The 18,263-nt window shown below is 36.2% G+C and overlaps 1 protein-coding gene across 3 annotated transcripts in view; it reads right to left on the bottom strand.

The window, feature by feature from the left end:
- LOC138321083 (zinc finger protein GLI3-like) overlaps positions 1-18,263 on the bottom strand; it is a 171,294-nt gene that overhangs the window by 83,470 nt on the left and 69,561 nt on the right. For all 3 annotated transcript variants that reach the window (XM_069264494.1, XM_069264496.1, XM_069264495.1), the window contains one exon: positions 337-454. In XM_069264494.1, coding sequence (XP_069120595.1) covers positions 337-430 — 94 coding nt within the window. In that variant the 5' untranslated portion in view covers positions 431-454. The remainder of the gene's footprint in view (positions 1-336; positions 455-18,263) is intronic.

The raw sequence follows: 18,263 nt of genomic DNA, 5'->3' as shown, positions 1-18,263 counted from the left end.
CTTCCAAGCCAGTCTGGACGCCTGTCGTTTCCTTGCCTCCTTCCCGGAAACCTGTCGTTTCCCTGCCCCCTTAACACTTACCTTCCAGGCCAGTCTGGACACCTGGCATTTCCCTGCCCCCTTAACACTTACCTTCCAGGCCAGTCTGGACGCCTGTCGTTTCCTTGCCCTCTTAACACTTACCATCCAGGCCAGTCTGGACACCTGTCGTTTCCTTGCCCCCTTAACATTTACCTTCCAGGCCAGTCTGGACACCTGTCGTTTCCCTGCCCCCTTAACACTTACCTTCCAGGCCAGTCTGGACACCTGTCGTTTCCCTGCCCCCTTAACACTTACCTTCCAGGCCAGTCTGGACACCTGTTGTTTCCTTGCCCCCCTCGGAACTCTCGGCTTCAGACTTGACATGGTTAGACTCTTCCTCCGTTGACATCCTGTTGCTCACTCAACATTCCTCCTGTGAAGAAAATAGGAAATGGTGATTAACTTATTGCTGTACTTTCCAGATACATCATTATAGAACATTATAAAAACATATCAAAAGAATATTTTTATTGATATTTTCAATTTTCAAAATGTTAAACTTCTTATTTTAAATCTGCTCAAAAAACCTGTTTAGTTTGGTATAACAATCTGCCTCCTAGGTATTTGGTAGATATTAGACTGTGTAATCTACGTTTACTCTAATTAATGTTGTGTGGACAGACTACTTGTGGTGTCGAAGAACACCCTGTAAACAAAATATCCTAAACACAACAATTTCTGCTCTTAAAAGCAGAGAGTTCACATGTATTTAGGCTCAGCTTGCTACCCAATTAAATATCTTTGAGCTATTAAGATTTCCATATAAGTAAATATGATGCTTGCGACCATTCAATTTGATTTCCAGAAGGTTACCAAGACAATGATCATCACTGAAGTATGCAACAGAGATTAAGCACTCGGAAAAAAATGAGCTCTGACGGAAGTTTGAGATTAAAGCACTCGGGTTATTGCATGAAACATTACAGTCTTTAACATATAACTTCTACAATCTTAAAACTATCTGATGTAAGCATTTGGAGAATGAAAACTATGTTTTATGAAACCGAAGGAATTTAATTATCATGCATTTATTTTCTATTTTCAGTAACAGTGACCTTAACTGTGAACTTCCCACTTTGAAAAGTAATCCAATGAAATCCATTGCTAAAAAAGACCCACACGAAGTTTAAGGATGGTCAGGGCAAACAAGCTTGATGTTGCAAAGAAAAGTCTTTGACCTTCGTCTTTTGATTAAGAAATCCAATACAAAATAAGAACTTTTGGTAAAGGAGATTTGGCAGAAGATGTAATTTCCATGACATCGTAGAATTTCAGAGAAACCTCTGAGCAGACCGCAACACCAACAACAATAGTATATTTATAATTATATGTTGCCTCCTTTTTGCAGGTGACACAATTAAACTAATTTGAAATATTAATCTATTGTAAAATGTGAAATTGCAATGCTTAATCTAGTATAAACATAAGTGATAGATATTCTGTCCTCAGATGAAATAAAATGAGTATATAAATATGCATATTCTAGAATATTAGTCATTAAAAAATTTCAATTGTTTTATATATCAAATTTTAATTGTGATACAAAAAGATGAAAACAATCAACATTCACACCTTCGTTCATTTATGCATATTACTTTCATACAATATTCATGCTCATTATCAGTCAGAAGATTATTGGCATATGGAAATATCAAATTTATAAAATTCACATTACCTTATTTAAATAGACTTAACACCTTGTAGTCTTAAAATCTGTTATACAATTACAAAAATGAGATGTAATTAACATATCCTGAAACATTAATTGTGTAATGCTGTTACATACAAATGTTACCCTTAACCGAATTTCAGTCGTATTTTAAAGTCATACATCATTAAATTTCAAAAACATTTTCAGTAATTTCAAAATTTAAAATAAGTTCATTGAAAAGCATATCTGAAAAATTTAATAATATGAACAAGATATAAAATAATGTTTCATATTAAGACTGAAATATTGGACATTTTCATAGTTAATGTTCAATTTACAAATAATCTCACCCGAAGGATGTTCCAAATGTATGATATTGTCACTATTTTCGTTCATTCATCCTGTTTAGAGTTATCTCCCTTCAACGAATGATTTATATGGAATAAGTTTACTGGGTTAAGCATGTTCCTTCCAGAAAATTCCATGACATGGTCAATACTAATTGACAAAAGACCTGCCAATCAAATTGACACCTACAGGATTGTTTGATGACATTAAGCTTGGGAGATGGTGTTAGATAAAAGGCAGGTGAAACTCTGAGGACTCGATGGTAAAACCATCCATGGACACCTAGCTGGTCACTATATAACAATACACACACTCTTAGGCAATGTCATTCTGGCCTGATCTGACCAACGGCTATTCTGAAGGTGGACAGTCATCAGCACATGTACGAACACATTAACTCCAGTTCTGTTCATAGTTATACTCATTTGCTTTTCGTAATGGCAGTAATTAATTCAATATTTTTCACGATTTTGATGGGGATTTATGATTTAATATATGTAAGAAATTCATAAAAAACCTTTTGCAATTTGATCAAAACCAACAACAAACATGATTAATTTAAGTTGTTTCGTAACAGTTACAAAATAAATCAATCTTAAACATTATACACTGCAGACATTTACCCTGTATAGCAATAAATCACTTACCCTGCCCTCTAATTATAATCTAGCTGTTTGAAATATTAAGATTTTTTTGTAGGAAGATTACAATGACAGAATAATTTCATGAATATCTATAACACATATCAATGACAGCTGCAGAAATATATATTCTTATCTTGCATTTTGTAAATTCAAATATTCATAAGCCATTTGAATATCATTTGTTCAACATGTGAAAAAGACATGTAAGTCTATCAATAAAAGAATTAACATAAAAATACTTGTTTGTGTTTATTCTCAAATAACAGCCAGGGTCATGTAAGGCCATGAAATAGAAAGATTTACACCATGATGGAAATTAGAGTTCATGATATGATAAACCTTTTACCTCCAATTCACTGAGCCTAATAATATGTAAGCCAAAAATTTGCACTCTGTCTAATGGCAGATTTCATGCACTTAAAACGCTCTTATGTATCTATAATTTTCTATCCATTGAAGAAAATAATTGACCTTACCATGTAGAAACAACAACCCATGTGTTCCAGAAGGTTCAGCACCTGTGTTTCCAGCAATAAACCCTATCATGGAAATCTACGGTAGATTTTAGTACTGTCACTATCAATGAGGATTTCAATAGGAATATCTCACAAATTGAAAATAAACTAAACATGTTTGAATTTCATGATATACAAAGAAGTAGGAAACAAGTTCAGTAAATAATAAATTCTAGCTAATCATAGAATTGTCATCATTTGAAAGCAGATTGCATAATTTTGAATAGACAGTCTGACTATTTTTGCTTTTCATACTACCATGAAACAATGTCATCAAATGACATACCTATATCATGTAAGTGAAACAAAATGGATAAAATTTTACAAGAACATTTTCAATTTTCTGGTAAATACATCTTTTAATTAAATCTCTGGACTTGGTTAATATAATATACCCTACCCTACCTCCTGTCGTCTAGGAGGCCCTCACGGAGACCAATTTTGTTGCAGGTGGGATAATAAACATTGATTGTATTTATGTTTCTAATATTTCTCTACTCTTTTATTTTTAAAGATAATGATATCTTCGTCATATTCATACAGAGTGGGATTTGCATAATCTTGTATCACTACATTTTGAAGGTTTTAGTACTTGCAAATCCATATAAACCTTTCCACGGGAGTGAAGTATTACATATTAAGTCTATGAATTACTTGAGCTGGACACAACCATACGTTACACTCCTGCACGATTCTGTTATAGCATGCCTCATGTAAATGGTAAAGAGATGTTGATTAGACATCTATAAACAAATGTCTACATAATGACATGCTAACAATCTAAATAGATTTTTTATAAGGAACTTGTCATTTGGTAAACAAGAGGCCCATGGACCTTAACGGTCACCTGAGTTCGGATACAGAATGAAACAAAGACATATAAACACTATATATTGGCCCACCAGGCCCTTGAAGTCAGTCAGCCATTTTATAAATTTGACTTTGTAATCTATGAAAATTATTTAGTTCCATCAAATCTGTGAATTCAGAAGATTTTTGAAATTTTAGCCATTTTGACCTCTTATGGCCCCACCCCTAAGGGCCCTAAAGGTCAGCTAAGACCAATATTGATAAGATGTTAAAATGCTATCTCAGGCTAATAATTCTAACCAAGTTTGACTAACTTCCTATGAAAACTTAGCAAATATAGTTCATAAATGTGTTTTTCCTATATAAACTATTGTAAACTTGACCCCCTCCCCAGGGAGAAACTTGAGACCCCAGGGTCATATAATTCACAATTTTTGAAAAGAACCTTAAGACCTTTCCATCTATGAAGAGTATTTGATTCTACCAGTTTCAGAATTTCAGGAGAAGATTTTTGAAATTTTAGCTAATTTGACCCTTGCCCCGCCCCTTAGGCCCCTGGGGGTCAGTCATAGAAAATTTGTTAATAGGATTCAATAGCCATTTCATAGGGATAATTCTGACGACTAATTTCCTATTACAAATGACCAAATTATGCTCAAATATGTGTTTTCCCTATATAAACTATAGTAAACTTAACCCCCACCCCAGGGGTAAACCTGAGACCCCAGGGTCATATGATTCACAATTTTTGTAGAGGGCCTTGAGACCTTTCTATCTATGAAGATTATTTGATTCTGCCATATCTATGAGTGGAGAAGAAGATTTTTGAAATTGTTGTCAATTTTACCCCTTTTGGCCCCTCCCACAGTCCCCTGGGGGGTGGGGGTAATATAATTCACAATTTTGATTGGCCTGATGCCTTAGAAGGTTTGTGCAAAATTTCATTGAAATTGCTTCAGTGGTTTTGGAGAAGAAGTTGAAAATGTAAAAAGTTTATTTTCACACGACGGATGATGGACGACGACGGACAAAAGCCGATTAGAATAGGGACGGACGATGGACGACGATGGACAAAAGGCGATTAGAATAGGTCACCATAAGACTTCGTCTCAGGTGACCTAACAAAACAGCATAAAACATATAACAGAGTGCAATTAGAGTACATGCACTACCAAACCTGAAGAAGTCCAAAAGGCCTGTGTATTTCTCCAAACATTGGAGTTCCAATCTCTTTCTATATTTCTTTGTTCTTACATTAATCCCTCGTTTTTTGTCTTATAATTTTATGCATTGTCCATTTTATTTCTGTGACTTTATTTCCTCCCCCTGTCTCTTGCTCCAAAACATTCACCCTATTGTCAGCTATACCCAGTTTGCCTCCATAATGCCTTTCTGATGGTTTTTTCTGTCTACCTGTTCCCTCTCGTCTCCTTTAGCATCCAACCCACTCCCTTTGTTCTCCATCTGTTGATTCATAAGTTGTCCCAATCCTCACCCATTTTTGTTTGCTTATTTTCAATTCTTTCCATTGGCTTTCTGTCTCTCTGGTGACTTTATTCTCTCCCACCGTCTATACATTGGCTCTGTAACTTGTATACCCCCATCCTCTTCCTCTCTCCCCTCTGTCTTTACCCCCCCCCCCCCTCCTCTATCTGTATAATGGTTCCTTCCCAAACTACAACTGTCTGTCTGTACCTTGTATATCCCATCCTCTTCCTCTCTCCCCTCTGTCTTTACCCCCCTCCTCTATCTGTATAATGGTTCCTTCCCAAACTACAACTGTCTGTACCTTGTATACCCCCATCCCCTTTCTGTCTCCCCTCTGTCTTTACCCCCCTCTATCTGTACAATGGTTCCTTCCCAAACTATAACTGTCTATCTGTACCTTGTATACCCCCATCCCCTTCCTCTCTCCCCTCTGTCTTTGCCTCCCTTTAATTTTGCCTTTTTTGTCTATATTTTGTCTGTATTTTTGCATGATCAGTACTTTTGCTTGAACTCCTTTGTCTTTATCTTTTGTTTTTTTTGTCTGTCCCTATTTTTTTCTGTCACTCTGTCTGTGTTCCTTGTCCAGAATACTCGGCCTTAATAAGCTGTGGTAACAGAGTGTTGTTTAGTCCTACTTAACAACACAATATACATGCTTGAACACTTATGGAGGGTCGTTTGTCACTGTCTACGTGACCCCCTAGGCCAACAAATCCTGTCATCTCTATACACTTCACCTTTTATTCTGGGGAATCCAACTACGCTTTCCTTATAAAATATTCACTAAGTAGTCCGACCGATCGGCCAAAAGAAGTCTTACGCTAGAACAAAAAAAAAAAAAACATCCACAAACATGATTGTGACCCTGGATATTAACATGTTAAATAGGCAAATGTACGTATACACATTCTGTATTTGACCAAATAAGCCCCCAGGGCATTTCAAAGAATGAAAACAAGAAGAAAATTAAAAGGAACTTAATTAGATGAAATTATTGCACACCTACTTAGGTTTGATAGTTATGGTTTTTATTTATGCCCGAGCAATTGAAATGGAGGGCTAAAAAAGGGGAAGGGGAGCTTACAGGTATATGGGCCATTATTGGGTCGAATATGGTATCAAGGTATATGAAATAGGTAAATTAACTTTCTAATTATTCCACTGAAAATGTATTAAATACTTTACTGATGTGGAACTGTAGACCAACTATCTTTGTGATATGCACATTTAATTTTCTTGGCGTAAAAACATTAATGTACTTGTTTAGAAATAGAAATACCAAGATTTAGTTGCCACTTATAAAAGTTAGTTAGGCTAGTAAGCTCAATCTTGTTTTACTAAAATGAAATCTATGAAAACTTATGACTAGTTCCTAATTGTCATTGATAAAAAAATTCCAATAGAATGCAAAGAATCATAGCTAAAAAAAAGATCTAATTTTCAAATTATCCTTCAAAATTATTTGACCTTATTTGTCAACCTTAAATAATTTTTGTTTGATATATAACTACCTTAAATAATTTTTGTTTGATATAACAGTTGTTTGTTGCCGTCATAAAAAAAACTAAAACACCAATTCAGCTTAAAAATGAGGTCAAGGTGAATTGTATACCCAAAGGATACAAACACCTATCATGTTGATTACACCTAAAACACTGTGATATAATGATCAGCTTCAAACTCAAACTTTGGACTTCGTTGAAACATCTTAATAAAAAAAAATCCTTAATTGTGTCAAATGGGGACATTTAAATTCATTATAATGATAGAATAAATTTATTTTTGCATATAGAATTGCCATCAATATTTTCTCACGCTGTTTGTAATCTGTCAGTAGCTAAATTATCTCCCATTTTTATAAAAATATATTGCTGAGGTAAGCCTGCTTAATTATAATACTGTAAAGGCAAGATAAAGTCCAGAGTTAAACAGAAAACTCATATCAATGAGGAGATGAAATGATACTCTATCAACCTCTGTTATTCAATGAAATAAGATGAAAACTATCAATGGGACAAAATGACATGTTGATATACTGTGTATTTATTCAATTAAGGTATTTTCCTTTTTATGTGATGAAAACTAGACACAAACACATATTTATGATACTTGATGAGTATTAATTTACATATTCATGAATCATTCAGATATTGACGATTGTTTAACAGTTTTATTAATATTGCATCAGGAAGTATACAGCTAAATGATTAGGCTCCTAGACAGCTAGGCACCAGTCAGCCATGATGTCTCTGGTGGTTTGATCAACTTCCCATCAACTGCTACTGTACTACATAGTGATAATTAATGTTAAAAAACACTGGTCTATTTGTACTTGTCTCTTTGTGATGACGAGAAGTCTAATTATAGTGCTATCTCACTGAAGCGTTAATGATGAAGAAACCAATGGGGTAATCCATCCACTCAATAAGTATAGCATTATATACAAGCAGCTATTGATGATACATGATAACTGAATGTAAAGTCAGCCATTATACATCAAGGGACACACTCTATATATTTTCCTTTCTTCATTTAAAGAAAGCCATCAACCACAAAGCGACATGATTTTGTCTATTGTTTTGTGAAGAAATTTGAAATTTTTTCAAGTACCAATCCCTCTACAGCTTATCCAATTACGTAAGAATTTGAGCAATTAAAAATTATAGTTAATTTTCCCAGAAATGAGAATAAAAAAACGTCTGAATACCTGTCAATTTTGGATAATGGAATATGTAAACTTTTGCTACAAGTTATAATTCAGTACAGAGTATATATATGCCTGGTTAGACCTTCAACTTAAAGAAATATCCATATATTGTTTTGATTTCCCTGACAAAAAGGGTCATAACTTTGTATAAAATGAAGCCTTATAGAACAGCTATGAACAGTATGTGTGACACTTTAGTACTCCTCTGTACAAGTTCAACAGCTAGAGAGATTTTGATGTCTATATATGACAGTAAAATAAGTTGTCCTTGTTACTATAACAGTAAGTATAAGAACAAGAGGCCCAAGAGGCCTTGACGGTCACCTGTGTGCTGCTACAGAAAAGCATTGCAAAGTTGGTTCAAATCTGTAAAAAGTATTTACGAATTAGAATAAACTTTAAAGTTGAACCTTTTAGAATTTTTTTATTTTTTGTTTTTCATTTTGATAGTGTATTATGTTACCAAACCTTATGCTTAAAATTCCAATTTGCTTTGCCAATGTTAAACAACAAAACCAAACAAGAAGTCAGTCAATGTCAGTGATTTCATAAATTTCACTTTTTAATCTATGAAGATTATTTGGTTCCATCAAATCTGTGAATTCAGAATAAGATTTTTGAAGTTTTAGCCTATTTGACCCCTTTTGGCCCCGCCCCTCTGGCCCCTGGGGGTCGGCCCGAGGCCTGGACAAATATGGATATGGTGTTAAAATTCTATTTCAGGCTAATACAGTCAAACCTTGATGTATCGAAGTTCAAGGGACCGTCAGAAAAACTTCGATACATCGAGACTTCGAATTATTCGTGGTTGAAATTAGACCGATGTTTTTTTTACCATGACCAAACTGTGGTAGTTGTGTACATGTCGTCTCTGTTCCGTAAACTTTATAATCATTGTACCGCAAGCAAAACAAAATAAAAACGAAGTATGCAATTAATCACATGTATTGCTATCGTTAGCAATACATACGTATATTATAAACAAGACTTACGTGTACTAGCCTAACCCATGTACAAGTGTTCGTTTGGTGACTATTTAAGAGATGGTTAATATTACGGAATTGCTATAAAAACGAAAACACGTTGTTAAAACGAAAAACTAGTATGGGGGAACCGAAAGCTCTATCAACCCTACTGTTATTTAATGATTTAAATGATCGATTTGCTCAAAAATTTATGGCAAAGTTGTGCAATGTACAAGTATTTTGCCGTGTTTGGTTGAAAACTAAAGACATGTGGCTCGCATATTATATGATACCGTGATCGAATTTAACAAACCGCATTCAATGGACGGCGAACAGACATCAAAAATGTATTAACAGCATCCGGGGGTATCGGCGAACACCTTCTGCCGTACTAAATGATTTATTCGAATCCTAGACAGCTAGTACACATTCTAGTCACCAAATGGTCCATGGTGGGTTTCGATCACTTCGGAACTTCGATATCATAAAACTTCGATTCATACATAGTGATAAAGCTTAATGTATAAAAAACACTGGTCTATTTGTACTTGTCTCTTTGTGATGACGAGAAGTCTAATTATAGTGCTATCTCACTGAAGCGTTAATGATGAAGAAACCAGTGGGGTAATCCATCCACTCAATAAGTATAGCATTATATACAAGCAGCTATTGATGATACATGATAACTGAATGTAAAGTCAGCCATTATACATCAAGGGACACACTCTATATATTTTCCTTTCTTCATTTAAAGAAAGCCATCAACCACAAAGCGACATGATTTTGTCTATTGTTTTGTGAAGAAATTTGAAATTTTTTCAAGTACCAATCCCTCTACAGCTTATCCAATTACGTAAGAATTTGAGCAATTAAAAATTATAGTTAATTTTCCCAGAAATGAGAATAAAAAAACGTCTGAATACCTGTCAATTTTGGATAATGGAATATGTAAACTTTTGCTACAAGTTATAATTCAGTACAGAGTATATATATGCCTGGTTAGACCTTCAACTTAAAGAAATATCCATATATTGTTTTGATTTCCCTGACAAAAAGGGTCATAACTTTGTATAAAATGAAGCCTTATAGAACAGCTATGAACAGTATGTGTGACACTTTAGTACTCCTCTGTACAAGTTCAACAGCTAGAAAGATTTTGATGTCTATATATGACAGTAAAATAAAGTTGTCCTTGTTACTATAACAGTAAGTATAACAACAAGAGGCCCAAGAGGCCCTTGACGTCACCTGTGTGCTGCTACAGAAAAGCATTGCAAAGTTGGTTCAAATCTGTAAAAAGTATTTACGTAATTAGAATAAACTTTAAAGTTGAACCTTTTAGAATTTTTTATTTTTTGTTTTTCATTTTGATAGTGTATTATGTTACCAAACCTTATGCTTAAAATTCCAATTTGCTTTGCCAATGTTAAACAACAAAACCAAACAAGAAGTCAGTCAATGTCAGTGATTTCATAAATTTCACTTTTTAATCTATGAAGATTATTTGGTTCCATCAAATCTGTGAATTCAGAATAAGATTTTTGAAGTTTTAGCCTATTTGACCCCTTTTGGCCCCGCCCCTCTGGCCCCTGGGGGTCGGCCCGAGGCCTGGACAAATATGGATATGGTGTTAAAATTCTATTTCAGGCTAATACAGTCAAACCTTGATGTATCGAAGTTCAAGGGACCGTCAGAAAAACTTCGATACATCGAGACTTCGAATTATTCGTGGTTTGAAATAGACCGATGTTTTTTTTTACCATGACCAACTGTGGTAGTTGTGTACATGTCGTCTCTGTTCCGTAAACTTTATAATCATTGTACCGCAAGCAAAACAAAATAAAAACGAAGTATGCAATTAATCACATGTATTGCTATCGTTAGCAATACATACGTATATTATAAACAAGACTTACGTGTACTAGGCCTAACCCATGTACAAGTGTTCGTTTGGTGACTATTTAAGAGATGGTTAATATTACGGAATTGCTATAAAAACGAAAACACGTTGTAAAAACGAAACTAAAAAGGAGGAACCGAAAGCGCTACAACACCTACAAATTACTTCGATTTAGAATGATCGATTTGCTCAAGTATTTATGCCAAAGTTGTGCAATGTAACAGTTTTGAGTATGGGTTACTAATAATGTGGCTCGCTATTTACCGTTCCGTAAATTCAACAAACCGCTAGCAATGGTGGCGGCGAACATCAAAAATGACTAACCGTATCTTTGCCGTACTAATGATTTAATAACGCAGCTTGTAAAAACAAAAGCACCGGGTATCGGCCTGATTAGTGATATTAAATATCTTGATGATATCAGGCTAGCAACACAAGCTGTCATAATCCCTATTGTCCGGCGAAGGGTCCGTCGCGAGACAGCTAGGTGTGACAGCATGCCGCGGGGTATCGGCGAACACCTGATCTGTTGTACAGGTAAATTTTTTATTCGAATCATCGAGTGTCAGTTACCTATGATTCTATCACAAATGGTCCATAAAAAAAGTTCGATACATCGAGAACTTCGATTCATAAAACTTCGATTCATACATGGGTTATAGGGGGGTTAGTAATGTTATATAGTGAAGAAATTCAGGGACCAGACAAAAAGTTCGATACAGCGAGAAATTCGATTATCATCGAAGTTCGAATCATCGAGGTTTGACTGTAATTCTAACCCAGTTTTGACTCATTTCCTATGAAAACAAAGCAAACAATGTTCATAAATGTGTTTTTTCCTATATAAAACTATAGTAAATTTGACGCCCTACCCAGGGGAAAGACCTTCCAATCTATGAAGAGTATCAGGTTCCATCAAATCTGTGAATTCAGAGGAAATTTTTTGAAGTTTTAGTCTATTTGAACCTTATTTGGCCCTGCCCCTAAGGCCCCTGGAGGTCAGCCAGGACCAATATGGTTTATGACGATAAAATGCTATCTCAGGCTAAACTTCTAACATTCTTAACCCAGTTTTACTAATTTACTATGAAAAAATAAGGCAAAATCTTTCTTATTTGTAATTTTTCTATATAAACTATAGTTACTTGACCCCTATCCTAGGTGGAAACATTTGAAACCCCATGGTAGATATATATAATTCAACAATTTTTGTAAACTAACATTAAGGACCTGTCCATGATTGAAGAGTATTTGATTCATACCAGTTACAAGTATTTTAGATAGATTGTTGAAGTTTTTAGGCCTATTTTGACCCTGTTGGCTCCGCACTAAAGGGCCCTGAGATGGTACAGTCGATTGAAAAATTTGTTTTATCAGAAATTTCAATGGCCCATGAGATGGTAACATAGGATTATTTGCGTTAACTTGACTATGGTTCTATCTGTACATGTCCTAGTATTGCTTTCACCCACAATGTCTTGTCACTTTACCTCAGCTGTAGTAAACTGTAACACCCTGACCATGGTACATCACAGAGTACTTGGGTCTTATAACTCACCTTTATGTAGAGGGGCATTGAGATGGTTTCTATTCTATTAAGTGTCTTGTGAATTTACCCACATCTGTTTCTGGAGGAGCATGATTTTGGGAATATTTAGTTACATCACAGATACTTTTGGCCCCATCCAACAGTTGGCCCTGGGGGTGAGGGGTCATATAATTACAATTTTGACTGGCCATATGCCTAGAGGTTGTTTATGCAAAATTTAATTGAAATTGTTCAGCGGTTTTTTTGAAGAAGAAGTCGAAAATGTGAAATTGTTTTACGAACACTAGTTGGTCGATGGACAACGCACATACGCACGGACGACGGACCAATATGGCGATGTGAATAAAAAGGTCACTTGAGACTTCATTCTCAGGTGACCTAAAAATTGAGTATATATATCATACACATGTGATGGTTCATCACAGAGTCTCATTAACTCACCTGTACTGTACATGAGATGGTACATCACAGAGTCTGATTAACTCACCTGTTCTGTACATGAGACAGTACATCACAGAATCTCGTTAACTCACCTGTTCTGTACATGAGACAGTACATCACAGAATCTCGTTAACATCACCTGTTCTGTACATGAGATGGTACATCACAGAGTCTCGTTAACTCACCTGTTCTGTACATGAGATAGGTACATCACAGTCTCATTAATTTACCTGTTCTGTACATGAGGTGGTGAATCACAGTCTCAAGTTAACTCACCTGTTCTGTACATGAGATGGTACATCACAGTCTCATTAACTCACCTGTACTGTACATGAGAGATGGTACATCACAGTCTCATTAACTCACCTGTACTGTACATGAGATGGTACATCACAGAGTCTCGTTAACTCACCTGTTCTGTACATGAGATGGTACATCACAGTCTTGTTAACTCCTTGTTAGTACCTGAGATGGTACATCACAGAGTCTTGTTAACTCACCTGTTCTGTACATGAGATGGTACATCACAGAGTACTTGTTAACTCACCTGTTCTGTACATGAGATGGTACATCACAGAGTCTTGTTAACTCACCTGTTCTGTACATGAGATGGTACATCACAGATCTTGTTAACTCACCTGTTCTGTACATGAGATGGTACATCACAGTGTACTTGTTAAACTCACCTGTTCTGTACATGAGATGGTACATCACAGATAATTTGTTAACTCACCTGTTCTGTACATGAATGGTACATCACACAGTGTCTTGTTAACTCAACCTGTACTGTACATGAGATGGTACATCACAGTCATTGTTAACTCACCTTTGTTCTGTACATGAGATGGTACATCACAGAGTCTCGTTAACTCACCTGTACTGTACAAAAGATGGTACATCACAGTCATGTTAACTCACCTTGTAGTGTGATCTGAGATGGTACATCACAGAGTCTCGTTAACTCACCTGTTCTGTACATGAGATGGTACATCACAGAATCTTGTTAACTCACCTGTTCTGTACCTGAGATGGTACATCACAGATCTTGTTAACTCACCTGTCTGTACATGAGACGGTACATCACATGAATCTCGTTAACTCACTGTACTGTACCTGAGAGTACATCACAGAGTCTTGTTAACTCACCTGTACTGTACATGAGATGGTACATCACAGAAGTGTACATGTTAATCACAGAGTCTCTCACCTGTTCTGTACATGAGATGGTACATCACAGTCTTGTTAACTACCTTGTAGTGTATCTGAGATGGTACATCACAGAGTCTCGTTAAATCACCTGTACTGTACATGAGACGGTACATCACAGAATCTCGTTAACTCACCTGTTCTGTACCTGAGATGGTACATCACAGTCTTGTCAACTCCCTTGTAGTGTACCTGAGACGGTACATCACAGAGTCTCGTTAACTCACCTGTACTGTACATGAGATGGTACATCACAGAGTCATTAACTCACCTGTTCTGTACCTGAGATGGTACATCACAGATACTTGTTAACTCACCTGCTCTGTACATGAGACAGTACATCACAGAATCTCGTTAACTCACCTGTTCTGTACATGAGATGGTACATCACAGTCTTGTCAACTCCCTTGTAGTGTACCTGAGACGGTACATCACAGAGTCTCGTTAACTCACCTGTTCTGTACATGAGACGGTACATCACAAGATCTCGTTAACTCACCTGTTCTGTACGTAAGATGGTACATCACAGAATCTCGTTAACTCACCTGTTCTGTACATGAGATGGTACATCACATAGTTTTTGTTAACTCACCTGTTCTGTACATGAGACAGTACAGCACAGAATCTCGTTAACTCACCTGTTCTGTACCCGAGATGGTACATCACAGAGTCTCGTTAACTCATGTGTTCGGTACCTGAGATGGTACATCACAGAGTCTCGTTAACTCACCTATTCTGTACATGAGATGGTACATCACAGAGTCTCGTTAACTCATCTGTTCGGTACCTGAGATGGTACATCACAGAGTCTCGTTAACTCACCTGTACTGTACCTGAGATAGTACATTACAGTGTCTCGTTAACTCACCTGTTCTGTACCTGAGATGGTACATCACAGAGTCTCGTTAACTCACCTGTTCTGTACCTGAGATGGTACATCACAGAGTCTCGTTAACTCACCTGTTCTGTACATGAGATGGTACATCACAGAGTCTCATTAACTCACCTGTTCTGTTCCTGAGATGTTACATCACAGAAACTCGTTAACTCACCTGTTCTGTTTACAAGATGGTACATCACAGAGTCTTGTTAACTCACCTGTTCTGTACCTGAGATGGTACATCACAGAGTCTCATTAACTCACCTGTTCTGTACCTGAGATGGTACATCATAGAATCTCATTAACTCACCTGTTCTGTACACGAGATGGTACATCACAGAGTCTCGTTAACTCACCTGTTGAGATGGTACATCACAGTGTCTTAGAGACAAGTACTCATCTTAAGTATATAAATAAAAGTTTCAACAGCATAATAAAGTTTAATGTTTGAAATACAAATAGCTTTTGTGTGTCATTTGAAGTGTGATTTTCTGCACAATGTGACATACTCTGAAATTATTCTCTCTGTAATGTGAAATCCTGGAAAAGTGATTCTCTGTATAATGTGACACCCTCTGAAATATGAATCTCTGTATGATTTAACAGCATTGAAAATGCTGCTTCCTGTATACAAACATGATAACCTATGAAATGTGATTTGATGTGTGATGTAACATCTCTTTAAAAAAATAAATTCCTGCATTATCAGTAAGGTGTTATCAGAAGCCCCTTTGAAATATAAATCCCTGTATAGTGTGATACCCTCTGAAATATGAATAACTGTGTATAGTGGAATATCAGATAGGATACTGAAGTCACAATATGTGAAATGTAACACCTTCTGTTAAAAAAACGACTGTTCATTCTGCAGAATTCCCCAATCAAGTTATAATTAAGTAAACTATACAGTCTTTGGCCTGGACACAAATGGTGTAAAATGCAGAAGAAGCAACAGGTCCAGGGTATATAATACAAGCAACCTGATACCAATTCATTCCTATACATAGAAATGTAGTGCAGGCTTACTGTATGTGTTACCAGTCTGTGCTACCAAAGATATGAATTGGTGATTGACATTATAATCTAATTGTAAAATTAAAGTAAATTAGAAATGAAGGTTGATATTTCTGATTTGTTGTATATTTGCCTCCTTGATTTTCATTGGACCCCATATATTCTTAACCCAGATTTAAACTATATGTACTATTTAGTCAGTGTAAGTAAAGGCAAGAAAGCTAACTCTACTGGAACACCTGGTACTGTGTTCAATTCACCTTTCAGGAGCCTCTGTACAAACTCAACCTTTTTATTTTTTCCTGCTTGAAACATTTTTTGTTTTGAATTTGATTTTGTTATTATGCAGACATACTTTGATATTTTGGGTGATAACTATGTGTATTGATTATCAGATTTTCTCCACAGTGTAATAAGCCAAATTAATTTCTTATATTGAATTCAAAATTCAAGGATTGACTAGTATGTAAAATGAAAAAAATGCAAAATTGAAAGATGAATAAAATCAAGTAAGAAGATTCTTAAGCAATCAGTAACTTAAAAACTGTTTTAAACATGATGGTAACAAAAACACAACACAGACCTACTATCTCCATACATTATAGGTATCAACCTCTACCGTGCTGTGCAGTGAACCAGTACCTGATGGTTGGTGAACCATGTAAATTCTTCGCTATGTTTACGGCCCTTTATTTGGACATTAAAATCATAACTGTGTCACCCACACCTGCCTCGCGGTCATTAGACTGACTTTAGATACTTAATATCCCACCAACAGTTATAGCCCTTCCCAGAAAACACTTTAAAGATCAAGATCACAGGTATTAAAACCGTACACCCCATCATCTTTTACTACACGTTTAAATAAATAACTAATAGAGTAAATACAGAAGGATCTTATATTTAATACTCTATAGAATCCTGGCTATATATATATGTATTTGGTTACCAAATATATATATAGCCTGTGAACTCCCTCCCAAAATTCCTATTTTACCTCCCTTTGATCCAATAGATTTATGTCTAAGGTATCCCGTGCAGCCCCATCCCCTACCTACAAATGTATATCTCACCACTTAGACTGACATGGAGGTAATTTTTAAAGTACAAGGGGTTATGCCTGTTCTCATAATAGAAGTCCTGTATCAGCCATGTTTTATTTCTCACCTGGATCTGCCCAACAGATAGGGCATTAGAATTGACCTGCTGCCCCTATTGCATGATCGTAAAAGGCGACTAAATTTAGGATCTTCTCTTTTCTCTTCTTCCTTGCTGACTTTAATTTTCCTTACATCTCCCTTGATACCGCCTCACTTTTGGCCCTTTGTTGAGCGCTCCCCCCTGTCAGGTAGGCTCTGGGTTGTGTCCCCTGGCCAGACACACCTAAGTCTATAAAAGTGGTAGTTTATGCTCCTGCTTAGCGCTCAGCATACAGGGAGTAGGACGACTGGTTTGCCCATTGTCAGTATAATGTGACTGGATGGGGTGTGTTGCTTTGTGTCGTCTGCGACATGCTTCAGTGATATATCACTATAAAAAGGGGGATAGTTCCACTATACAAGAAGACACAACATGAACATACGGCAGTCTCCCGAAACACGCACCTCACACTACACTCTGCATACCTGGGAGGCCGTCCTTACATGACCACAATCCTCGACTAAAGTAATGGCTTATTCCCCCATCAACCAGTCATGACTTATTCCCTCAACAACTAGACATGGCTTATTCTCTTATCAATTATCCCTAGCTTATCTTCCACCAACAAAAAACTCTCTCTCTCCAAACCAACAATATTGCTCTGCCCCCTCCCCACTTCTTCACTTGTCCTATATTGTTTTTACCTGAAAGGAAATGCCCTGCCCTACCACATATATCTATATAAACTCCACATTTAGTGAAGTATAAATCACAGAGCAGACTTACACTGCCAGTTTAATGTCTGGTGCATGTCATCAGGCAAACTGTGGACTGTCATGTGAGTATTGTATACCACCTTACAGATGTTCTGTATATACATATTACCTACACCACTTATCGTGTAGGTATTGATAATCGTCCTTA

Source organism: Argopecten irradians, chromosome 4 (genome assembly GCF_041381155.1).
Source record: "Argopecten irradians isolate NY chromosome 4, Ai_NY, whole genome shotgun sequence".
NCBI classification, from domain to species: Eukaryota; Metazoa; Mollusca; class Bivalvia; order Pectinida; family Pectinidae; genus Argopecten; species Argopecten irradians.
This window is presented reverse-complemented; position numbering and strand designations above follow the sequence as displayed.